This window comes from Ranitomeya imitator, chromosome 3 (assembly GCF_032444005.1).
Source record: "Ranitomeya imitator isolate aRanImi1 chromosome 3, aRanImi1.pri, whole genome shotgun sequence".
In the NCBI taxonomy this organism is placed as follows: domain Eukaryota; kingdom Metazoa; phylum Chordata; class Amphibia; order Anura; family Dendrobatidae; genus Ranitomeya; species Ranitomeya imitator.
Genome location: NC_091284.1, coordinates 54,832,777 through 54,859,603, shown reverse-complemented (window position 1 = coordinate 54,859,603; position 26,827 = coordinate 54,832,777). Strand labels below are relative to the sequence as shown.

Below are 26,827 nucleotides of genomic sequence, written 5' to 3'. Positions count from 1 at the left end.
GATAGCAAAGTTTTGGTGTATTTTTACAAAAAAAAATTTTCATATGTACTTTTTGGAAATTGATATTTGTCTATTTCATTAGATTTTAATTTAATTTTTTTTAGATATATATTTTCTCTTGTTTTGAACAGATGCAAAATTGGGCAGAGCTATAAATTAAAAAAAAGGATGATAAGGTCCATATACTGTAATGGTAGCAGCTATCAAATAACCATCTAGTATAGTTTGTAAAAATATATAAAATTGCCCCCATCTAACATGCACCATTTATAATACTAGCTTTTACAATTTGTCAGAGGGGCTACTAGATCCCACCGAGTAACAGGGCTGGGTTTTAACTTCTACCACTGCACTATCTATACCTTCTTTTAGGGTTGGTGGATTGCATTAAATAGATTTAATGAGGAAGTGCAATCGCAACCCGGGGTCCACCGTGCAGAGATGTAAAACTGCAGCTAATGTGAACAATGGCAGAGAACGCAGCGAGCTATTGCTAGCTCGCACTGAGTTACACGTCACTCGCACACAGAGCTCATGCTCTTCAATAGAGCTGTGTCAGTCGCACACAGTAGCGAAAGATATGACACTAGACACGATCCCTGTTAACTTCACAGAGGATCGAAGCCCACTAACGGAGCAGGTAGCAACAGTGGTCAGACAGTTAGCAATGGCACTCAAACAACTCCTCTCCGGAGGTGCCGGAATTTTAATGGCTTTACGCCAGCCCTGAATCCACATGAACAAACTCCTCTCCAGAGGTGCCGGAATTCTAACGGCTAACAGCCAACCCTGAGAACATGCTGTCACAAACCACACACCGTTGCAAAGTACATTCACATATGAAATTAAACTGATACTAGCACATTGGTGTGTGCCTCTGAAAACCTTTTATACATACAGCTCAAGTCCAGTCAGACAGGACCTTGCCCGTGATCCAATCCAGAGCTGCCACATCACCAGAGCAGCTGACGACCGACCTCCAATGAGACATCGCCACATCATGAGCATGCTCAGTAGAGTGACTTCTGAACTTAGTCTCCAGAGTGTCCACTCGTCGCTGACTACCGCTGGTTACCATAGGCTTGGCTGAAGAGCCAGCAGTAACTAGACGAATAACATGAGCCCAAGCATGCTCAGCAGCACCTGCAGTGCTCAAAGCAGAATGGGAGACCACAGATGCAGGCAAGGCTTTGGATCTACACGTGCAGTGGGAGAATCCTGGCGCCTAACACCTTCACCCCAAAAATAGCGAAACCCCAAAATAAAATACACTGTTAATCTATATACTATGCATAAATAATATAGATAAAGAACTTTCAAAGGGGTTGTCTGTGTTGTTTGCTTATTTTTTGCTATAAGGCTAAGAACTTATAGGCAGTAATGTGCTACCTGCCTGTTCTGCCTGGCGCCAATCATTGGCAGCTCAGAGTGATCACTGACCGCTCCAGTCGGTGATGCTGCTGCTCCCGGTGACATCATGTCGAGAGCAGCTTCTTCTATTCCTCTCTGCTCTGTTGATAGGGCATCATTGCCATGCTCCGTCCCTTCTCTCTGTGCTGGCAAAGGAGCAGTAAGATGACTCTACTTGTCACGGAAGCAGGACAGTTGAGAAGAATTGGTTTAGTTTAAAAAAATGTGTCTGCTTACATTATTACTGGATGAGGGAAATTATTACAGGATGAGGTACATTATCACAAGTTGGTGGCCAGGACAGGGATATTATTACAGGAAGGAGCCAGAATGGGGAACGTTATTACATGATGGAGGTCAGAACAGGGAGCATTATTACCACACAGGGAACGTTATTTCTGGATGTCTGGGGGACATTGTTACAGCATGATGGCCAGGATGGGGTCATCATAACTGGAAGGAGCCAGAATGGGGGACATTATTACAAGATGGAGCCAGAATGGGGACATTATTACAGCATGGTGGCCAGGATGGGGTCATCATTATTATTACACTAAAGAGCCAGAATGGGGACATTATTACAGCATGGTGGCCAGGATGGGGTCATCATTACGGGAAGGAGCCAGAATGGGGGACATTATTACAAGATGGAGCCAGAATGGGGACATTATTACAGCATGGTGGCCAGGATGGGGTCATCATTACAGGAAGGAGCCAGAATGGGGGACATTACAAGATGAAGCCTAGGATGGGAAGCATTAATACAGGATGGGGACATTATTACAGTAAGGAGTCAGAATGGGAGACATTATTACAAAATGAAGCCTAGGACGGGGGGCATTATTACAGCATGGGTCACTTTATTACAGAGTCAGTTACATATCACCATTACACACTGAACCGGAAACCACTGGGTAAATCTGACAGGGAGAAGGACTTGGGGATCCTAGTTAATGATAAACTTACATGGAGCAGCCAGTGCCAGGCAGCAGCTGCCAAGGCAAACAGGATCATGGGGTGCATTAAAAGAAGTCTGGATACACATGATGAGAGCATTATACTGCCTCTGTACAAATCCCTAGTTAGACCGCACATGGAGTACTGTGTCCAGTTTTGGGCACCGGTGCTCAGGAAGGATATAATGGAACTAGAGAGAGTACAAAGGAGGGCAACAAAATTAATAAAGGGGATGGGAGAACTACAATACCCAGATAGATTAGCGAAATTAGGATTATTTAGTCTAGAAAAAAGACGACTGAGGGGCGATCTAATAACCATGTATAAGTATATAAGGGGACAATACAAATATCTCGCTGAGGATCTGTTTATACCAAGGAAGGTGACGGGCACAAGGGGGCATTCTTCGCGTCTGGAGGAGAGAAGGTTTTTCCACCAACATAGAAGAGGATTCTTTACTGTTAGGGCAGTGAGAATCTGGAATTGCTTGCCTGAGGAGGTGGTGATGGCGAACTCAGTCGAGGGGTTCAAGAGAGGCCTGGATGTCTTCCTGGAGCAGAACAATATTGTATCATACAATTAGGTTCTGTAGAAGGACGTAGATCTGAGGATTTATTATGATGGAATATAGGCTGAACTGGATGGACAAATGTCTTTTTTCGGCCTTACTAACTATGTTACTATGTTACATTATCACAGGATGGGGGCCTGGATGAGGGGCATTATTACATTATGGCAGCCAGGATGGGGGGCTTCCTTACAGGAAGGAGTCAGAATGGGGAACATTATTACAAGATGGAACCTAGGATGAGAGACATTATTACAGGATTGGTGGCATTATTACAGGGTCAGTTACATTATCACAGGCTGGGGGTCAGTATGAGGGGCATTATTACATCATGGCAGCCAGGATGGGAGACATTATCACAGAATGAAGCCACAATGGGGAACATTATTATAAGATGGAGGCTAGAACAGGAGGCATTATTACAGGGAGGGGGTCAGAACAGGGAACAATATTACTAGAAGGGGAACATTATTTCTGGATGTAGGCCAGGATTGGAGACATTATTACAGGGTCAGTTACATTATCACAGGATGGGGACCTGGATGAGGGGTATGATTACAGCATGGTGGACAGAATGGGGGACATTATTATGTGAACACAAACAAAATCACAAAATGCTTGACTATTAAAGAATGTTAACCAGTACATGGGACATTATTACTGGATGAGGGATATTATCAAACAATGGAGTCAGGACAGAGACATTATTACATTTAGTGGGCCAAGATGGTGGTAATTATTACAGGTTTGGGGCTAGGATGGGGATATTATTACAGAATGGTCGCCCTTATGGTGGACATTATTAATAATAATTATAATAATAATTTTTATTTATATAGTGCCAACATATTCCGCAGCACTTTACAATTAAGCGGGGACATGTACAGACAATAAATTCGGTACGAGTTAAGACAATTTAAACAGTAACATTAGGGGTGAGGTCCCTGCTCGCAAGCTTACAATCTACAAGGAAATGGGGGGGACACAATAGGTGGAAACTGCTTGTTATTTCAGGTCTGGCAATTATAATAAATAGGGATTTACACATAAAGCTGCATGAAGCGGTCATCAGCCCGTGTGTTTAAATGCAATAGTCAAGTATCAAGTGCAGTTATCGTGTGCATTGAGGGTGTGGAGACAGATGAATAGTAGGGTGCAGATTCACATGCAGATAATATTTGGAAGGAGGGAACAGGACAAAGTTAGTTTACTGAGTAGTTGATGTGGTAGGCTTGTTTGAAGAGATGGGTTTTTAAAGTGCGCTTGAATAGGTCGGGGCTAGGTATCAGTCTGATCGTCTGGGGAAGTGCATTCCAGAGAGCTGGCGCAGCACGAGAGAAGTCTTGGAGACGGAGGTGTGAGGTTCGGATTACAGGGGATTTTAGTCTTAGGTCATTTGTGGAACGGAGACCACATGTAGGGCGATAGACGGAGATGAGAGAGGAGATATAAGGCGGTGCAGAACTGTGGAGAGCTTTGTGGGTGAGAGAGATGAGTTTAAATTGGACCCTGTAGCGAATGGGTAGCCAGTGTAATGACTGGCACAAGATGGAGGCATCGGTGAAGCGGCTGGACAGAAATATGACCCTGGCTGCCGCATTCAAGATGGATTGGAGAGGAGAAAGTTTGGTAAGAGGGAGACCGATCAGAAGAGAGTTGCAGTAGTCCAGACGGGAATAAATAAGAGCGACAGTAAGAAAAGGTGAGAAAAGGTCGGATTCTGGAGATGTTTTTAAGATGCAGGTGACAAGAGCGAGTGAGTGATCGGATACAGGGAGTAAAGGAAAGTTCAGCGTTGAACATGACCCCAAGGCAGCGGGCATGCTGCTTGGGAGGTATGGTTGAACCCTCCAGGGTAATTTCGATGTTGGGTAGAGTGAGGTTAGTAGAAGGGAGAAACACAAGAAGTTCCGTTTTGGAGAGATTTAGTTTCAGATAGAGGGAGGACATGATGTTAGAGACAGCAGACAGACAATCCTTGGTATTTTGAATTAGGGTAGGGGTGATGCAATTGGGTGTCGTCAGCATAGAGATGATGCTGGAACCCAAATCTGCTGATTGTTTGTCCAATAGGGGCAGTGTAAAGAGAGAAGAGGAAGAGGCCTAGGACTGAGCCCTGCGGAACCCTGATAGTAAGAGGACGAGGCGAGGAAGAGGAGCCGGGAACCCGTTATTACTGGATGGGGTACATTTTCACAAGATGGGGATATTATTACAGGATGGGGGTAAGAACGGAGAATATTAAAAAGGGGCCATCACACCAACTTGCTAATGGGAGCCCAAGTCCAAATTTACACCTGGATTTGTAGGACTCTACTTGCGCCACTGATCATCCTCTAGAGAAATTGAGGTACAGCTAGAATAACCTTTTAACTAAATGACACCTCAGAAACAGACTGTTTGTTCTGTGGTTTCTTTGTGCAGATCTCGCAGTGACAGTAACATTAGGAGGGTGGATTAAGTCCTTCTTTTGTCTGATTCTGCTGTTTGTCACATCAAATACATTGAGACTGAGCTATAAATCAGCAGAGGTTTCCAGGCTGAAAGATTCTGGGGAAGTAACACAATTTTGTCTTTTTTCACGGAAATGAATATATTGCTATTCTGCGGGTGGGAAAACAATTTCCCTGTGAAATCTTCTGTTTGATACACAGGAAACCTTAGACTGAATATTCTGGCATCTCGAACACTCGATGTGACTCACAAATTGCAGACCTGAACAATACAGTGGTCAGTGGTGTCCTCTCACTAAACCGAAAAATACAGGATTAGGATGAAGGATTACATCTGATTACTGTAGTTTTAAGATCATAACAGTTTTGTGATGATGTTGCTCAAAGAAGGGTGGAAAAAAATCTCATCGTTTCATTCAGTCCCTCGTCACGATCTACAATTTTAGACACAGCTGCTGCACATTTTTGCAATTTTTGTAAACTTTAGGCTTTTAAGATACACTTGGCTCCTTAGCATGTAAGCTTTTCTGAAATCCGAGGCATGCAGGATGTAGTAGTGCCCCCTTTGCTGCTACGGATGCAGAGATACAGCTCTATACAGTGTTTACAGGTCTGACATACAGCCATGTCCATTATATCGGAGGGAGAATTAAGCAGGGCGGAATAATTCATCAAAGACACCCCTTATGTATTAATGCTTCTAATAACATCGTGTATTAAATAGTTACAGATAAGCAGGACCCTTCACTATCCCCCTAAACATACCTTAAGGTACCGTCACAATAAGCGACGCTGCAGCGATACCGACAACAATGTCGATCGCTGCAGCGTCGCTGGAGAGCTGTCACACAGACAGCTCTCCAGCGACCAACGATGCCGAAGTCCCCGGGTAACCAGGGTAAACATCGGGTTACTAAGCGCAGGGCCGCGCTTAGTAACCCGATGTTTACCCTGGTTACCATTGTAAAAGTAAAAAAAACAAACACTACATACTTACATTCCAGTGTCTGGTCAGGTTCCTCGCCTTCAGCTTCCCGCACTGACTGAGCGCCGGCCGTAAAGTACAGCGGTGACGTCACCGCTGTGCTGTGCTTTACGGCTGGCCGGTGCTCACCAGTCAGTGCGGGAAGCTGACGGCGAGGGACATGACCAGACACCGGGAATGTAAGTATGTAGTGTTTGTTTTTTTACATTTACAATGGTAACCAGGGTAAACATCGGGTTACTAAGCGCGGCCCTGCGCTTAGTAACCCAATATTTATCCTGGTTACCAGGGAAGACATCTCTGGATCGGTGTCACACACGCCGACTCAGCGATGTCAGCGGGAGATCCAGCGACAAAATAAAGTCCTGGACTTTCCCCAGCGACCAACGATCTCCCAGCAGGGGCCTGATCGTTGGTCGCTGTCACACATAACGATTTCATTAACGATATCGTTATGTGTGATGGTACCTTTAATACTCTCCCTACTTTCCTCCTACTCCTAACCATTGTGTACTATTGTTACAACAAAATGTTAATGTTACTGAATATTACAAAACGCATAGTGACAGATATGACCAATCTTGCCTTTCCGCAAATTTTGAATTCAATACAACATACGTCTACATAGGAACATAACCATTCACAGGCTGCAATTCACATTACAACCACTGGGTGGCAACATACAGACACAGGTATTATAAACAACTCCAGACAGAATACCACAAAATCAATGTTTTTTTTGTGTTTTTCGTTTTGGCCATTGCTGATCATATCACGCAGATTAGCTGCATGTGTTATTAGCAAAGATATTCACAGACATATACCAATAGAAAGATGATAATAGTTTTTTATCTTCCACTAAGAGAGATCCACAAGTTACATCTTTCTAAAATTTATTGTCATGTGTTACCTTCAAAGTTATGATTCATAAATCATTTCTTTACTGGGGAACATCTATGTTTCTGACGTAATAGATCATAAAATTCGGGCTACCTACAGCCTCCACCAGGGGGAGCTCACTGCACATGAATTTATGCGGCTAGATTAGCGTTAAATGCAAGCTGTCTGAACCCTATGCGGTGAGCGCCCCCTAAGGCAGCTGTAGGTAACCACTCTATCCAAGTAAAATATTTTTTTCTGGGTCCCCTTTCTTATTTGACCATTTACCAATTTTAATATTGTTATACAATATGATAGGTTACATGCCTAACAGCAATATATAACTGCATAGAATTTATATTCAGTTTAATTCAGCCTTAAAACGGAAAAAAATATATATAATTTCATTATAAAGTTAATAAGTATGTTAAGGTTTACAGTATACTTATGTCGCCCATGATATAGCATTTTATCTAATATATAGGTACTGGTTCACATTTTGGGGACGTTGTTTTTCCTTTAAATGCTTATGTTTTGGGCAAAAAATTATATTTGTTATTGGGATTCATTAAAAAAAAGTTGCCATTTGCTTTCTATAGCCGTTGTGTTGCTGGCTACAGAACGAGTTAACTGAAAAACCATTAGGGAGCTCATCCTGACAGAACAATGGGAGACAATCTAACTCCTCATTCTGACTTTTTTTATTGGCTCTTTTCAGCTAATTTACGACGATAAAGGTACCGTCACACATAACGATTTCTTTAACGATATCGTTGCTTTTTGTGACGTAGCAACGATATCGTTAACGAAATCATTATGTGTGACAGCGACCAACGATCAGGCCCCTGCTGGGAGATCCTTGGTCGCTGGGAATGATCAGGACCTTTTTTTTGGTCGCTGATCACCCGCTGTCATCGCTGAATCGCCGATCCAGCGATGTGTTCACTGGTAACCAGGGTAAACATCGGGTTACTAAGCGCAGGGCCGCGCTTAGTAACACGATATTTACCCTGGTTACCATTGTAAAAGTTAAAAGAAAAAAAAACACTACATACTTACCTTCCGGTGTCTGTCACGTCCCCCGGCGTCAGCTTCCCTGCACTGACTGTCAGCGCCGGCTGTAAAGCAGAGCAGTGACGTCACCGCTGTGCTCTGCTTTACGGCCGGCCCTCACAGTCAGTGCAGGGAAGCTGATGCCGGGGGACGTGACAGACACCGGAATGTAAGTATGTAGTGTTTTTTTTTTTTTACATTCACAATGGTAACCAGGGTAACCATCGGGTTACTAAGCGCGGCCCTGCGCTTAGTAACCCGATGTTTACCCTGGTTACCCGGGGATTTCGGCATCGTTGGTCGCTGGAGAGCTGTCTGTGTGACAGCTCTCCAGCGACCACACAACGACTTACCAACGATCACGGCCAGGTCGTATTGCTGGTCGTGATCGTTGGTAAATCGTTAAGTGTAACGGTACCTTAAGCCACACCGAGGTTGAATGTGCAGAGGAACAAAAAGCCTTTAAAAGCCAAACTGTGCAACATTTTTAATGAACCCAATGACAAAATTTTTGAGCTCAAAATCGATATAATAAAAAAAACGACTTTAACGATGATATTGATTATTATTTTAATTATCGGATGTTTTTCCCCAGGCATTTGACAATAATACATTTAATATTTATACATTCAGACACAGCGGTTTGTCTTGATAAATAGTAGATATGACAGTGCTCTGTATATTGACTACAACAGTAACCAGAGACTGGTTTCTTGTCATATCTGATAGAAACAGCATAAATAATTCTGCCCGCTCTTCTAAATATATAGCTGAGAGGAGCAGGGTGATGTCAGAAAAATAAGGTGATTAGAAAGACCCACTGTATCGTAATGGAGCGGATCCTACTGTGTAGAGCATTATTTTTCTGTAGCAGAGGTAGTGTAGTTTGTTTTCTCTTTAGCAGTAATATTGGCATTTTTATTTTATTTATTTTGTTTACATTTAGAACCTAAGATAAAATACACGATGACCATATAACGGCTATAAGTATGAAAATAGTAATAATGCACATAAATAACATAAGGAACTTGATAAACACTGTTTTAAAAAAAAGCGTAAAAGCCATCTTATCAGCGCCAAGGTGGCCCCATCGGGATGGTCCTAACCTCTAGAATTAAAGCCTTATCCTGTGTCAATAATGACGCCAATGAGAATGAAGGCCGAGTAGAACCGAATAAACAGCAAATGGAAAGCTATATAAATGTAATGCCCAGCTCAAAAAAGGGAGGCCACACCATTGCGTGCAAAAACCTAAAGCAAAACCAAAAGAAATATAAGTTGTTATACATGCAATGTGTAGGAGCATGTTCCCCCGGGCCATTAAACAGACAAAACCTAAGATAGAAACAAAATGAACATATACCCTTGTGTAAGTAAGCAAAAAAGCAATAGTGCATATAAATAACAATGGGGACTAGCAAACACCATTTTTTATAAAAAAAAACAAAACATAAAAGTCATCCCACCAGAGCCAAGGTGTACCCAAATTTAGGATGGTCCTAACCTCTAGTATTAAAACCTTACCATGTGTCAAAAATGACCTCAATGTTAATAAATGCCGAGCAGGACCAGTCCCAACTTTGGACACCTTGACATCACATTGAGGTCATTTTTGACACATGGTAAGGTTTTAATACTGGAGGTTAGGACCATCCCGACTGGGAGCACCTTGGCGCTGGTGAGATGGCTTTTAAACTTTTTCTTGATCATTATAAAATATCTTTGGTGATTTTACACCAAAACTAAACTGCGTAGTTGATCTAAAGCCCTGTTTAAGTTTTTTTTATCTTATGTATTTTTTCATTCTAAAATGAAAATGTAGACTTTTTCTGCTTACAAATGACTATTAAAATAGCGTTCAAATACTGCACCAAAATGTCATGATGTAGACTCCGCCTCCCGGCGTATATCTAAATTCCTAAACATTTGTAACGTAAGTGAAATATTCTTAAACTACTTCTTTGGTCTTGTTAACACAGCACAGTGTTTGATGTGTTTCTTTTTTTAGCCAAAATGGGATTAGATCCAGAGTATAAATCCTTCTTTTCTTCTTCTTCTTCTTCTCTCTCTGGGATCCATCATGGCTTTGACTATTCTTGTGCAGATTGTGTTGTATTGTGAAGTAGAACATCCTATTCAATTACAATTTACTTCGTGGAGCAGCAGACAGATGAAGAATCTTAATGAATGGAAATGTATGAATTTCCGAATTCCCATTTTCAGCACACACTCTTGGTCTCATATTTTCTTGGACATTTTTTTTTTCTTTTGACTTTAGTTAGAGGAAAAGCTACAAACTTCATAGAGCACTTTTTTATAGGAAATCTTCAGGAGTGCACTGACCCTGGCAAGCAAGAAGCTTGGAGGTATGGGAGCTGTGTGCTCTTGAAAAAAGCAATCTCTTTCATGTTTTAGTCACAGTAAAGACAATTTTTTAAATGTATTTTTTTATTTTGGAACATTTGTTTAACCCCTTAAAAACCACCAATACACATTCAAACAGTAGTCAGTAAGGGGCCTTATTCCCTCATTGCTATTTTAAAACAGCAATGGGGGAGAAGGGAGTAGCACCAACCTGGCGGCAGCAATTCCCACTGGTGTCAGCTGTACATAACCGCTAGCAACCTGCAGTATTGGACCCGGCTGGCTTTGTAACTCATTCGGCCCGATTAACCCCTTTAATACTGCTGTCAATCGCAACAGTGGTATTTAAGTTGTTGCAAGGGGTTCACAAGATCTCTTTAAAACCATCAGACCCCTGTGATCATAATCCTGGGTACCGAAGGCTACCATCGTATCCTGAAGTCATGTGATGATCCCAGGGTACAGTGGCCTGTGAGATCCAGCAATAATCTGGGCCTCGGGTGCACAGTCAGTGAGACACTGACAGTCTCTTACACTACAGTGCACAAGTACAGCAGTGTATGAGACAAGTGACCTAAATAAAAAAATTTCATGTCCAACGGTGACAAAGTGTAAAAAAGTCAAATAAAATATGTAAAAGGCACACAAGAAAAGTGCACAAAAATCCCCCAAAAAAATTCACCACTCAAAATTTGTGATAAAACATAAATAAAATAAAGACTATATAATTGGTATTGCCGTGTCCAGAATGACCCACTCTATAACACTGGCATGTTATGTATTCCATTTGGGGAATACTGTAAAGCAAAAAAATAAAAAACATGCCAAAAATATTGCTTTTTCATCATGGTAACAAAAAGTGAATAGAAAGCAAGCAAAAATTCATATGATAAAAAAATGGTAAAAATGAGAATGCCAAACGTCTAGCAAATACAAGCCCTATTATTGCTCATTCGTCAAAAAGATAAAGATACAGCTTTCAGAATAAGATGTTGCAAAAAACAAATTCATTGTTTTTAGTGTGTAAAAATAGCAAATCATAAAATAACTCTATAAATCTGGTGTCGGTGTAATCATACCGACCCGTAGAAAAAATCAGGCTTTATCACTTTTACTGCTTGGGGAATGGTGCAAAAACTTATTGACCGATTCATGTTTTTTACGGTAATGTACGGTATGTATATTCAGAAATTTGTCAAAGTTGACAGTGTTACTTGCGTTCCTCCAGACTTTGTTGCCGCCACGTACATGAAAAAATCATTTTCTTGCCGATTCTATATTCTATTCTATATTTCTTATCTGCAATTCGTCTACGGTGAGGTGTTGCAGTAGGTATAGCATATGACAGGCATCTAGTTAGGGATTATTATTGCCTTATAAATTCTATGCTTTGCTGTTGCTTTCTCCATGGACTCATTTACCGTAACCAATTCATATTTTTTTACTATAATCTGTACACATAATTTCATGGGTATGTAAACATTTAATCAGGGTCATTTGGATGTTTGGGTTGTCATTTTGATTTAAAAAGAGAAAACACTGTAGTTTCACAGTAAATGGCTTCACCCAACCACTAACCATGAGTGGAGAAAAAGTTTTGGTATTATCATTCATATTCTCTAAAAAAAGGCCAAGAAAGCAAAAATTTAGCCAGGGTATGTAAACTTTTGAGCACAACTGTCTAACATATGACAGGCATCTAGTCAGGGATTATTGTCTTGGAAATTCTAAGGCTTCCTGATGTTGCTACTGTCCATGGATTCATTAACCGATTCATGTTTTTCATGGTGTTCTGTACTTAGAAATTCATCAAAGCAGGCAAAATTAATGGATTTAATGTGTCCATTCCAAGTTTCTCTGTAGCATCTGTATGTAAGAGGTAGTGATGTGATACTTTATGCTACTGATGCTGGAATTACAACTTCTGACCTCTCAAGTGGTTTGTTTCCACCTATCCCTGGGTACTTCTTAAAGTATGTTTGGAGTCATTGTCCTGCTGGAAGACTTATCACCTAAGATGCAAACCCATCTTTCAGACTCCGGACACTACATTGCAAGCCAAAATCCTTTGGGAATCTTCATATTTCATGATGCATTGCCCACAGTCAAGGCACCAAGGGCCAGAGGCAGCAAATCAACACCTACATTTCCTTGAACCTCCATCATGGTTAACTGTAACTACTGTATTCTTTTATTTTTAGGCCTCATTTCATTTACAGTAAGCAGCACATTTTACAGTATCAATATGAAAAACAAAATTTACCCACTTCAGTTGGATACATTATATTGCAATAGCAATATACGGCTATGCCAAGCTGGCCCTCCAAAAATGCTTAGTGATGGCTGTCTGCTGGCAACCTAAAATTAGAGAGAGAGAGAGCTGCCTAATGGCCCTCTGACAATAGTGATGACCACCTGCTGGCCCTCTAACAATAGTAAGGCTGCCTATAAATAGTGATGGGCACCTAATGACCTTGTAAAAAAAATTGTGACTATCAGAGTCTCCCCTTCATAAACTAAACAGGATGTGTCTCACACACCACATAGACATGTAAGGTATTCAAATGGTAAAATTACATTTTATGTAGAATGTTTTTTCACCATTGAAAGCCAAGCTAACGTGCAAAAACACTACATGTGAACATAGCCCAAAGTGTGGAGGAGCATTTTTTTTCTCTTATTTATGTTGCCTTATATACAAGTCATTATCCTGGAACGAATGTTTCTTAGCATTTTTTTCCATTCAAATCCATTTTATCTGCATATTTGTATGTTTTATTGCCAGTCCGTGGACAGATGAAACCATTTTGGACTGGTCTTTGTTCCGGCGGTGTCCCAACATTTTAGGTGTCTTTTTAATGCACAAGTGTGAATGACCACAGATCTGTGCACGCATAAAAAGGTGTCTCCATCTGCCTCATTATAGTGGGTGACTCTGTTGGGGTTTTTGTCTGAATCACATCTTTATTGGCTTTATATGGAAACCCTGACATAAGTACTCAGAGTAGAATACAAGAATGTGACCAAGCCTTATTTTGGTGGCGATCACAAAATGTTATGTACACCAAATTTTACAAGTAAAATCTAATTTACCCCCACAAAACCAGCCTCCACTCAGTTCTGTCATATGTTAATGGAATTTTACAGGGTTCTCACATTACTAGTAGAACAAAGTTACTGGTAGAACATAAGCAACACAACTCTAACACCCCCTCAAATAAAATCCATTGAAATCTGTGCTCTCAAATCCCAACGCCTCCCTCTTTCTGTGTCCCGCTGTGCCTAAACCACAGTAAGTGGCCAAATGTTTGGCATTATTGTACTGGGGAGAGAGCACTTCATTTACTGGATGCATGTCACCAGAAGCACAAACTGGGCACAATGTATGGGAGTTGATTAGTGTTGAGCATTCCGATACCGCAAGTATCGGGTATCGGCCGATATTTGCGGTATCGGAATTCCGATACCGAGTTCCGATATTTTTGTGATATCAGGAATCGGTATCGGGATTAAAATTCATGTGTAAAATAAAGAATAAAAATAAAAAATATTGATATACTTTCCCTCAGACGCGCCCTGGTTGTCACCGCTGCAACCGCCATGCTTCCGTTCCTAAGAATGAGCGTGTTAAGGACCTTCGATGACGTCGCGGCTTGTGATTGGACCAATCACAAGCCGCGACATCATCGAAGGTCCTTAACGCGCTCATTCTTAGAAAGGGAAGCATGGCGGTTGCAGCGGTGACAACCAGGGCGCGTCCGAGGGTAAGTATATCAATATTTTTTATTTTTATTCTTTATTTTACACATGAATATGGATCCCAGGGCCTGAAGGAGAGTTTCCTCTCCTTCAGACCCTGGGAACCATCAGGATACCTTCCAATATTTGTGTCCCATTGACTTGTATTGGTATCGGATATCGGTATCGGCGATATCCGATATTTTTCGGATATCGGCCGATACCATCCGATATCGATACTTTCAAATATCGGACGGTATTGCTCAACACTAGAGTTGATACAATATATTGGGCTCTACACTGTAAGGGGTTACAATGTATGGGCCCTAAACTAGTATACTTTCAATTCTCCAGAATAAAGCCTGGGGTGGATGTTACAAAATAGTCACGGCACCTGTAGATGAATTCAGAGAGGTGCAATTTCTACAATAGGGTCACTTTTGGGGTTTTCTGCTGTCCTGGCACTTTTTAGGGGCTTCGCAAATTTAGTCATTTAACCATTCTACCCAAATCTTTGCTCCAAAAGCCAAATAGTGCTCTTTTCTTCTCTGCACTGATGTGTGGCCTAACAGTAATTTCTGACAACATGTGGAGCATCACCGCATTCGGGAGAAATTGTGCAATAAATTATGGGTTTCAGTCACACCTATTAACCCTTATGTACCTGAAAATTACCACTAAAATGTTATATTTTCACGTCTCAATGTTATAAAATTATGTGAGGCACCTATGGGTTAAAAATACTCTCTACACCCCTAGATGAATTCCTTAGGCAGTAAGGTTTCCAATATGGTGTCACCTGGGGGTTTCTACTGTTCTGGCACCTCACGGGGTCAGCTAATAGAGCCCACAATTTATTCAAGGGAAATCTGCATTCTAAAACCCAAGTAGCATTCCTTTACATCTGATCCCTGCCATGTACTCAAACAGTTTTGTGCAACCACATATGGGGTACTGCCACATTTGGGAGAAATTGCATAAAAAACTGTGGGGTCCAATTTGTCCCATTTCCCCCTGGTGTAAATTATAAATTTGGTGTTAAAACAGTATTTTAGTGAAGAAAAAATATTTTTTGTTCTCACATCTAAATGTTATAAAGTTTTAAAAATCACCTGAGGATCTGTTTATACCAAGGAAGGTGACGGGCACAAGGGGGCATTCTTTGCGTCTAGAGGAGAGAAGGTTTTTCCACCAACATAGAAGAGGATTCTTTACTGTTAGGGCAGTGAGAATCTGGAATTGCTTGCCTGAGGAGGTGGTGATGGCAAACTCAGTCGAGGGGTTCAAGAGAGGCCTGGATGTCTTCCTGGAGCAGAACAATATTGTATCATACAATTATTAGGTTCTGTAGAAGGACGTAGATCTGGGGATTTATTATGATGGAATATAGGCTGAACTGGATGGACAAATGTCTTTTTTCGGCCTTACTAACTATGTTACTATGTTACCTGTTGGTAAAGCTGCTCTGTACATCACTAGGTGAATTCCTTGAGGGGTCTAGTTTCCAAAATGGAGTCACTTGTGTGGGAATTCTGCTGTTTTTGCATGTCAGGGCTTTCCGAATGCAATTTTGCGTATACAATTTCTTCCAGACAAATAGCGCACTTTTCTTTCCTAGCCCTGCCATGTGCCAAAAATGAAGTTTCCGATTATATATGGGGTATCATTGGGAGAAATTGCGCGTCAAATTATAGGGTCCATTTTCATCTAATATCCGTTGTAAAAATTACAAATTTTGGGCAAAAGCAAAATTTTTGACAAAAAAATGAACATTTTCTATATGATGACCTAATGTTATTGAATTCTGTGCAGTACCTATGGGAACAAAATGCTCATTATACCACTGGATAAAATTCTTGAGACGTATAGTTTGCAAAATGGGGTAACTTATGGGGTTTTTCACTGTTTAGGCACATCAGGGGCTCTCCAAACACGACATGATGCCCGCAGACCATTCCATCACAGTTTGCTCTCCAAAAGTCACTCCTCCTTTGCAAGCATAGCCATGGCGCACTCTGGTGAAATTGCACAACACAAATTTGGATCCATTTTCTCCTGTTACCCTTGTAAAAATAAAAAAATTGGGGTTAAAAGTAAATTTTTGTGGAAAAAAATGTTTTTTTTTAAATTTTCACGGCTCTACAGTATAAACTGTGAAGCACCTGGTGATTCCAGATGCTCACCACACATCTAAATACATTTCTAGAGGAGTCTAGTTTCCAAAATGAGTTTACTTGTGTGAGGTCTGCACTGTTTAGACACACCAGGGGCTCACCAAATGTGACATGGCTTTCACTAATGATTTCAGCCAATTTTGTGCTTCAAAAATCGAATGGCACCCCATCCCTTCCGAGCCTTCTGTGCACTTAAAGAATCATTTTTTTCCTACATATGGGGTATCGGCATACTCAGAAGAAATTGCTCAACAAATTTTATTGTCCATTTTCTCCTGTTACCCTTGTGAAAATAAAAAAATGGAGCTAAAAGTATGTGTGTATATATATATATATATATATTTATGATTCTAGATTATAAACTTCTGTCAAGCACCTGGAGTTCAAGGTGCTCACCACACATCTAGATACATCACTTGAGGAGAGTCTAGCTCCCAAAATGTGGTGACTTGTGGGGGTTTCCACTGTTTAGACACATCATGAGTTCTCCAAACGCTATCCATTCCAGCTATTTTTGCATTCAACAAGTCAAACGGTGCTCCTTCCTTTCTGAGCCCTGCCCTGGGCCCAAACAACAGCTTCATCCAACATATGTGGTATTGACGAACTCATGAGAAATTGCAAAACGCATTTTTGGGTTCATTTTCTCCTGTTCCCTTGTGAAAATAAAAAAAATTTGGGCTAAAGTAAACATTTTTTGAAAAAAAAAAGGAAAATTTCTGATATTTTCACAAAGAAACTCAAGTTTTATCAACCAAAGTTTAGTTCTATCATGAAGCACAATATGTCGCGAAAAAAAACAATCTCAGAATGACTGGGATCCATTAAAATATTTCAGATTTATCACATAAAGTGACAATGGTCAGATTTGAAAAATGTTGGTTTGTCATTAAGGTCAACATTGGCTCCGTCACTAAGGGGATCATTTAAAAATATTTTAATCATTTACAAATTACATTAACTTGTATTTAATATATATTTTTAACTACAATATATTGGAGGGATTGGAAACACAGGGGAATTTCCTTAGGGCCAAAGCTGTCAGTATAAATCGATCTTATCCTGTGATCTCAATGCAAGGGGCCAAACAGTGGGAATATTAGGTTACTCTCTGACCATGGTCTTTAAAGTAGGGGCACAACATATAATTAGCATAGCCACAACTATTTTTTAATGGCACATGCATAACTATTATACCCATGCATTCACTCGGACCTAAGGGTACCGTCACACAGTGGCATTTTGATCGCTACGACGGTACGATCCGTGACGCTCCAGCATCGTAACAATATCGCTCCAGCGTCGTAGACTGCTGTCACACTTTGCAATGTACGACGCTGGAGCGATAATTTCATGACGTATGTGCGATGTAGAAGCCGTTGGTTACTATGCGCACATCGTATACGATATCTGTTACACCATGCGATCATGCCGCCACAGCGGGACAATAGACGACGAAAGAAAGTTTCAAACGATCTGCTACGACGTACGATTCTCAGCGGGGTCCCTGATCGCAGGAGCGTGTCAGACACTGCGAGATCGTAACTATATCGCTGGAACGTCACGAATCGTGCCGTCGTAGCGATCAAAATTGCACTGTGTGACGGTACCCTTACAGTGTGTCACGGTAAACCATAAGCTATACTTGAGCCATACTATGCCAAGCGGTTACGGTAAAAAAAAACTCTGTGAAAACTTATAGAATAAGATGTTTGAAATGTGTTTTTTAAATGGTGTAATATTGCCATAAATATTTTTTATTCTAATCCCTGCTCTTCCTCTTTATCATATTACAACTTTCCTCTATTTGACACTTTCCTCCAAAGTCTTGACTAATCCTTGAAAGTTTTAATTTATTGTAAACATGTTGAATTGTAGAAAACAAAAAAAGCCTCTTTCCTTTTTTTTATTAAACAGGATTGTCGTTACTACTTTTTACCAGGTGGCAAGCTTTTTGTGGCTTACGACAATAAATTGCTCAAATCTAATATTTCTATTTCAACTATGGCCAAAGGGAGCTCTTGTAGATAATTGTTTTTTTTTTATAATACAAGCTCTACTATACTTTCTCCCCATCTAGGTAGAAGATTCTTTATTCTTTTTATGTTTTAAGTACGGTAGTTGTTTTAATTGTCTCATTTGCATTGTTTCCTGAGTTCAGCTGCTTCCCTGGTGAGATAAGCATCAGTCTTTAACACTTCCTACTGTTCAAGTGTATAAGTCCTTTCTTACAATTGTACACTGTGTATATTGGCAAATTATGCTGCTTGAAATATTACTGTATATTGTAGCCATGGTGCTCCCTTTTCTTGAAGATCTGATTGAGGCCGTGAGGCAGATACAGACAGCAGATGTCATTTGTGGAAGAGCAAAATATGGCATGATGGTCTCTGATACAAATCATAGAACACACCTCTATGTATCTCCTAAGTCATAATTCTCTAATAATTATAAGCCATGTAATTTATTTGCTCAATTCCTAATAGACCATAGATATATACATTGGAGGTAACAGTGGGCCCCACAAACTAATACGTCTCTGTGAAGCTTCATAGTTTGCACATATGCCTGCTTCTGTTGAGACAAATCAAAGTCATTTATAGAATTGGGTGCTTGGGAGTAGACCGGCAATCCCCATGTCTTCAGGACTCATTTACTGTAAGATTGCACTGTATTGAAGCTAAAATATTCATTTCAGCTTATAAGGATCACAATACAGCAATGACTTTCTGAATTGGTCCAAAACTCTGAGCTAAATTCTTGCTTACATTATCTTTATACTGTAGCTGTCATCGTTCATTTTTCCCATACAGGGCTCCAAATCCTTCACATACACCAACAGTTAAATAACATTTTGCTGTCACTAGGGTTAGTTTAGGAAAAATAGATTTTTTTCTTAAAGTAGCAGTCCAGTTATTTTTGGGGAGTTGAAAGTTGATTTTTTAACACATTCCCTCCCCACACAGGCAGTCTAAATATTTTCCAACCGAATCTAATTTGATGGTCAAACTCAAGTAAATTTGCCCAATTCAAATTTTAGAAGATTCTCTCGAATCCAGTCTTGTGATTACGTTATTTGGCTCATTATCTCTGATGTGGCTCACCATCTGTCACTTGAACTTTTCCTATTTTGAAATTACATGTTCTGTAACACAAGTTTTGCACAGGGTAGGGGGTGCTGAAAATTGTATCAGAGTAACTGATGATAATTATACAGCTCCTATCAAGCCGTTATAATGGATGAGATGGCAACTCGTACTCAATAACTGTACATTTGTGACCTATTAGCCGATGTGCAAGAATATACAACGGATGATGATCACAAGGAAGAAAATGCAGGGTAAAATCTGAAAATCAAGATGTGTCTAAAGACAAGCAAAAGTGAGCGTGAACATCAGGGAAGTGAATACACTGTATACAAACGAAGTACAGAGTATGACAGTCAGGTGAGGGTGTTGAGAAGAAAATATTTCTGGAGTGCTTCAATAAATGTAATGCTTGCTGAAAGCTCTTAAATTATTGAGACACTTAGTACTCCAAAATAAAGATCTGTGTGTTTTCTTTGATAAGTAAAGTGTACTCCATGCTACTGTACATTACTATAATTAATTATATGTACATTCATGTGATATCACACTCTCCCCCTTTATCTGTATGTACCTTAAAGGAATTTAACTTTTACAGCACTGGCTATTTAACTTTTAGTTTTTGAGTATCTGTCCTCAATACTATGATTGCAAACAATATAAATCTGTACTCATTTTTAGTATTAACACAAAGGAGTTTTGTTATTATCACGTACCTACATTTAGTAGTTTATATGTCTGACTTTTGTATGTCTATTTTTACACTTTTAATTATTTAATAAAGTCTATATTTTTTATTAATTTAGGTATTGTTGAATCTATTGGTACATTCTAGCCCTTTTATAATGCTCCTTATACTCATGTAGGTGTTTTAATAATTTTTATAATAAATCCCACATACATCTTATTAGTAAAAGCAACCATTGTGTAGCTAACAAGTCTAAAGTCTGGGGTGCTGTTACTTGCGTTAACCTTACATTAATACTTGAGAGTTTGGCAGTGCTTTGTATGGACAAATGATTGTGAGTAGTCAAAAGTGTCCCTTTATCTATTCTGGCACTTAGAGTTCAGTGAACATACCTGATCAGCAACTTTCCACCGGCCACTAACCTTCAATGCTTGATGGAAAGTCAAACTAACTTTCTTTAGTGAGCTCATGCCTTGCACAATATGTGTTAAATGATCTCTTCTAAAGATCTGTGCTACGCCTACTCAGAAACCTAAATTCTTACATTATCTACTACAGTATATAATTGACTAAGGGTCACTTCCGTCTTTCTGTCTGTCCTTCTGTCTGTCTGTCAAGGATATTCATTGGTCGCGGCCTCTGTCTGTCATGGAAATCAAAGTCGCTGATTGGTCGCGGTAAAACGCCCATGACTATTGCCACGACGAATCAGTGACTGGCACAGTCCGCTGGCAAAATGGCCGCTCCTTCCTCCCTGCAGTCAGTGCCCGCTCCATACTCCCCTCCAGTCAGCCCTCACACAGGGTTAATGGCAGCATTAATGGACTGCGTTGTGCCGTGGTGAAACACACTCAATTAACGCAGCTATTAACCCTGTGTGACCAACTTTTTACTATTGAAGCAGCCTATGCAGCATCAGTAGTAAAAAGATATAATGTTAAAAATAATAAAAAAATAAAAAATCATATACTCACCTTCTGTCAGCCCCTGGATGCAGCCCAGGCCTTTCCCGTTCCTCGCGATGCTCGGGTCCATGCATTGCGGTCTCACGAGATGATGACGTGTGGTCTCGTGAGACCGCTATGTCATCATCTTGCGAGACCGCAATGAACTATTGGGAGGGACCGGCACAGTCCGGCCGCGAAATGGCCGCTCCCTATTCCCCTGCACTCAGTGCCCCTCCATACTCCGCCCCAGTCAGCGTGACATTGGCGCGGGATTTAAATCCCACTTCCCTGATTGCTTGTGCTCAGCTGGCGTGAACAATTAGCAACATTGCCGCGGGATTTAAATCCCGCTTCCTTGATTGATCGCGCCCAGCCGGCACGACCAATCAGCGACATTGGCGCGGGATTTAAACCTATGTGACGAACTTTTTACTATGGATGCTGCCTATGCAGCATCAATAGTAAAAAAATATAATGTTAAAAATAATAAAAAAAAATAAAACATCATTACATTCTCACCTTCTGTCGCCTCTGCAGCAGCTTTTCCTGCAGCTCGCGATGCTCCGGTCCCCCCGCTTCACTGATTGGTCGCGCCGGCTGGGCGTGACCAATCAGCGACATTGGCGCGATATTTAAATCCCACTTTCCTGATTGGTCGTGCCCAGCAATCAGGGAAGCGTGATTTAAATCTCGCGCCAATATCGCTGATTGGTCACGACGGCTAGGCGTGACAAATCAGCGAAGCGTGATTTAACTCCCGTGACAATGTCGCTGATTGGTCGCGCTGGCTGGGTGCAACCAATCAGGGAAGTGGGAGTTAAATCCCGCACCATGATTGGTCGCGCCGGCTGGGCACAACCAAACAGGGAAGCGGGATTTAAATCCCGCACCAATGTCACTGATTGGTCACGCTGGCTGGGCGCGAGCAATCAGGGAAGCAGGATTTAAATCCCGCTGCAATGTCGCTGATTGGTCGTGCCAGCTGGGAGCGACCAATCAGGGAAGCGTGATTTAAATCCCGCGCCAATGTCGCTGATTGGTCACGCCGACTGGGAGCGACCAATCAGGGAAGCGGGATTTAAATCCCACGGCAATGTCGCTATGACAGGCGTAGTCCGGCAGCGAATAGGCGCTGGATTTGAACCATGCCTCAGGCCGGACTGTGCCTTTCTCTGATTGGTCGTGGCATGCCGGTGGGGAATCAGTGACATTGCCGCTGGATTTAAATCCTACTTCCCTGATTGCTCACACCCAGCTGGCGTGACCAATCAGCAACATTGGCGCGGAATTTAAACCTATGTGACAAACTTTTTACTATTGATGCTGCCTATGCAGCATCAATAGTAAAAAGATATAATGCTAAAATTAATAAAAAAAATAAAAAATCATTACATTTTTACCTTCCGTCACTTCCGCAGCAGCTTTTCCTGCAGCTCGCAATGCTCCGGTCCCAACGCTTCGCTGATAGGTCACGTCGGCTGAGCGCGACCAATCAGCGACATTGGCGTGGGATTGAAATCACACTTCGCTGATTGGTCACGCCCAGCCGGCACGACCAATCAGCGACATTGACGCGGGATTGAAATCCCACTTTCCTAATTGCTCGTGCCCAGCCAGCGCAACCAATCAGCGACATTGCTGTGGGATTTAAATCCCGCTTCCCTGATTGCTCGCGCCCAGCCGGCGCGACCATTCAGCGACTCCCTGCATTATACACTACATGGCAGCTATATACTACGTGAGCAGTGTTATATACCATGTGGGCAGTGTTATATTCTGTGTGGGCTGCGTTATATACTGCATGGCTGCTATATACTATGTGGCCAGTGTTATATACAATGTAGGCAATGTTATATACTGTGTGGGCAGTGTTATATACTGTTTGGCCTGTGTTATATACTGCGTGGCCACTGTTATATACTGCGTGGCCACTGTTATATACTGCGTGGCCTGTATTAACGCATCGGGTATTCAAGAATATGTCATGGCCTGTGCTATATACTATGTGGCTGCTATATACATACATATTCTAGAATACCCGATGCGTTAGAATTGGGCCACCATCTATTTGTCACATACTGTAATGTGTAAAACTTGTTTCATGAGATTAATGCAAATAATAAAGTTTGGACTTTCTCCTACAGAAAGACAAAGAAGATCAGTGGCTGGAGAAAAAGTTCCTTGGGAATAAAGACCATATCGTTCTAGAACATCTACAATGGAATATGGGATATGAAGTTCAGATCACAGCAACTAATAGACTTGGTCATTCGGAGCCAACAATGTATGAATTTATAATGCCACCAAAACCTAATATTATTGCAGGTAAGGTCAATAATTCTTCCATGTTTTTTCAAATAATTTTAAGTTCAGATCAAGGAGTCTTTGATCTAAAATAGATTCTGTATTCTGCCAAAATAGCGCAACTCTTCTTTATTGTCTATGTTTGGTATCTTAGAGACTGAACTATAGCACTAACTAAAGTTCATTGGAAAAAATGAGGCCATTTTCCAGAAGATACTGTAGCTGCCATTTTTCTTTCTCTGATAGACTGTCTCAGTCAGAAAACTAAGTACAGGTGTACTAAGGAATATTAAGTGGTTATGGTAACAGAGTCAAGCTGAATATACACGTGCAATAGGTGTTGGGTGAACGCTTGTGTCATCTCTCCCGACTCTGCTATACACATGAATGTTTGACACGTATGACCATTTATGTTTTCAATGGGAAGATCAAATACAGTCAATTTAAGAATTCAAACTGCATGATTCCTCATACACATTAGACTGATGTAGCACAAACCCGATATTGCCGTGATTGACTGACCGTATAATGTGCATACAGGCCTTAGACAAATGCCATAGGAGACGTCGATCATGCATGTCTGATTTCGGACTGCCAATTTCTTTGTTTTCCGAGAGATGCACCCACCCAGACATGTCCAGCGATGGCTCCCTCATACAATACACAAGAGTAATTATCCAAACGACTGCTCCTAAGTATGAGAGAAAAGGCGGAAAAGGCTGCTGGCCAGATGATTACACTATCACCCCAACATCGTCTTGTTGGAGGAGAAATGGAGGCCCCATTCACATTAGGTTGGTAGGTGTTCCCGCTGATATTATTGCTTTCAGTCAAACATTAGCCTAATGTGTATGGGGACGTTAACAAGTTAAATTTTGAATTGAAGATTTGTATTGTCAAAAATGCCTATAACTAAAAAGTAACAAATAAAATAAATTATTCTAACCCTTACCCCATCTGGAACCTTGACACATATTCTAATGCTAAACTGTGCACATTTCCATACGATAACAATTAGAAGTGTAAAATGATACCATGTGAACTCTTAGAAAATATTCTATTAACACCACGTTCTTATTCCTGTTCTCTGTTCTATTTCTAATTAGTTTGGTTGTCACATGTTAAATTTTATGAAGAAATATTCTCCTTGTTGTACTAAATGTTCTATATGATGCCTCAAACATTTCATGCCTACTAAAACTACAATTGTCTGAAAATCACAAGAAATGTGCGCAGAAATAAGGGCAAAAATTAAGGAGGCCCATGAACCAAAGCGTGATACTTAATGTTGGTGTCATACAAATACAGAAAAACTACAAATAATTAAATTGCATACTTCACTGACTATGTCAGAATCAGAACATGTATTATTTTTTTTAATTTAGATGAACAGGAAGTATAAATGTAGAATAATCATAAAAAGACAAGTATTTTACGTGGGACCACTCTTGGCTTTTGAAACATGACCCCTGACCGGTTACTAATAAATCAACCTGCGCAGAAATTTAGTTGATGTCGATGAAGTTCACAATTTTTTTTTTTGGGGGGGGGAATCATAATTGTGTTAGGGCATGTACCCACAAGTGCCTTAAGTCATCACTCTAACCCTTCCAACAGCCAGAGAATATATTACAACCAGGTGGCTGCTGAGTTTCGTGTACAGTATATGTGAATTTATTGCAATTTTTTAGACCATGATGACTTTTTTTCTATATTTTCTTATAAAACAGTTATGTTTTTTGCCATTAAGAATTTGTCTCTTCTACAAATATGAAAAATACTGAAACTATTGAATTGTCACAGACACTGATCTAAGGTAGATGCAGATAAATCGCAATGTCTCTTCTTGAGTCAATTTACACCAGACCCCTTATCATTTCCAACAAGCTAAGTAAATAAATTTAGTTTTTTTCTCTGAAGATCATTTTCTCATCATGCCTAAGATGTTGCTGTGACAAATACCTTTTGGGAAATGCAGGTGTAAGTATTAAATCCATACAGTGAAGCTCAGTATTTATGGGGATTAACTCTGATAGGAGTTTATTAATTCCTCAGATGACACTAGAAATAGTCTCTTGAGAAATTTCACAAACACAAATCAAAGCCTCCCTCAACAGAGACCTTGGCCAATTTTGACAATGATAAAATATTAACCTTATTTATATAATTATATAATCTGCTAGCTGAAGAGCCGGGCATTGCCCGGGCATATTAACTAACTGTGGTTAGTTATAACAAATTATAATGATTGTCCTCCATCCCATAGTCCCGTGCCCATATACCCATCATACATATCCTCCATCCCATAGTCCTGTGCCCATATACCCATAACACACATCCTCCATCCCATAGTCCCATGCCCATATATCCATCATACACATCCTCCATCCCATAGTCCCATGCCCATATACCCATCAAACACATCCTCCATCCCATAATCTTGTGCCCACACATCCTCCATCCCATAGTCCCATGCCCATATACCCATCAAACACATCCTCCATCCCATAATCTTGTGCCCATATACCCATCACACATCCTCCTTCCCATAGTCCCGTGCACATATACCCATTATGACATCATCTTCGCCATGGCAACAATTCTGACATCATCATCACCATGACAACTTATTATGACATAATCGTCACCATGGCAACCATTATGACATCACAGTCACCGCTGCAACCTATAATGACATCATCATCACCATGGCACCATTCTTATATTATCACTACACACACAAATACACACATATACACATACACTCATTTTTATATATATAGATCTAGCTATCTATCATCTATTATCTATCTATCTCATATCTATTTATCTATAATCTACAGTGGACGAAATAAGTATTTGATCCCTTGCTGATTTTGTAAGTTTGCCCACTGACAAAGACATGAACAGTCTATAATTTTAAGGGTAGGTTAATTTTAACATCGAGAGACAGAATATCAAAAATAAAATCCAGAAAATCACATTGTATAAATTACTTTATTTTCCGACGTATAAGACGACTGGGCGTATAATACGACCCCCCAACTTTTCGTCTTATAGGGCGGGTGACCAATGTGCATATGGTGGGGTGGAGTGGTCCCGATGATGAAGAGATGGGGTGTCTCACAGGGAAGGTGTAAGTGGAGTATCCCCCATTACCTCATTGTAGCAGCGATGCTCTCTGTGCTGGGGGGTGGTGTTGATGGCTCCTCTATGTGCAG

The 26,827-nt window shown here is 40.7% G+C and overlaps 1 protein-coding gene across 3 annotated transcripts in view; it reads left to right on the top strand.

Annotated features, from left to right (window-relative positions):
* Positions 1 to 26,827, top strand: part of NCAM2 (neural cell adhesion molecule 2) — a 627,216-nt gene that overhangs the window by 520,022 nt on the left and 80,367 nt on the right. For all 3 annotated transcript variants that reach the window (XM_069760881.1, XM_069760880.1, XM_069760882.1), the window contains exon 15: positions 23,447 to 23,627. In XM_069760881.1, the coding sequence (XP_069616982.1) occupies positions 23,447 to 23,627 (181 nt within the window). The remainder of the gene's footprint in view (positions 1 to 23,446; positions 23,628 to 26,827) is intronic.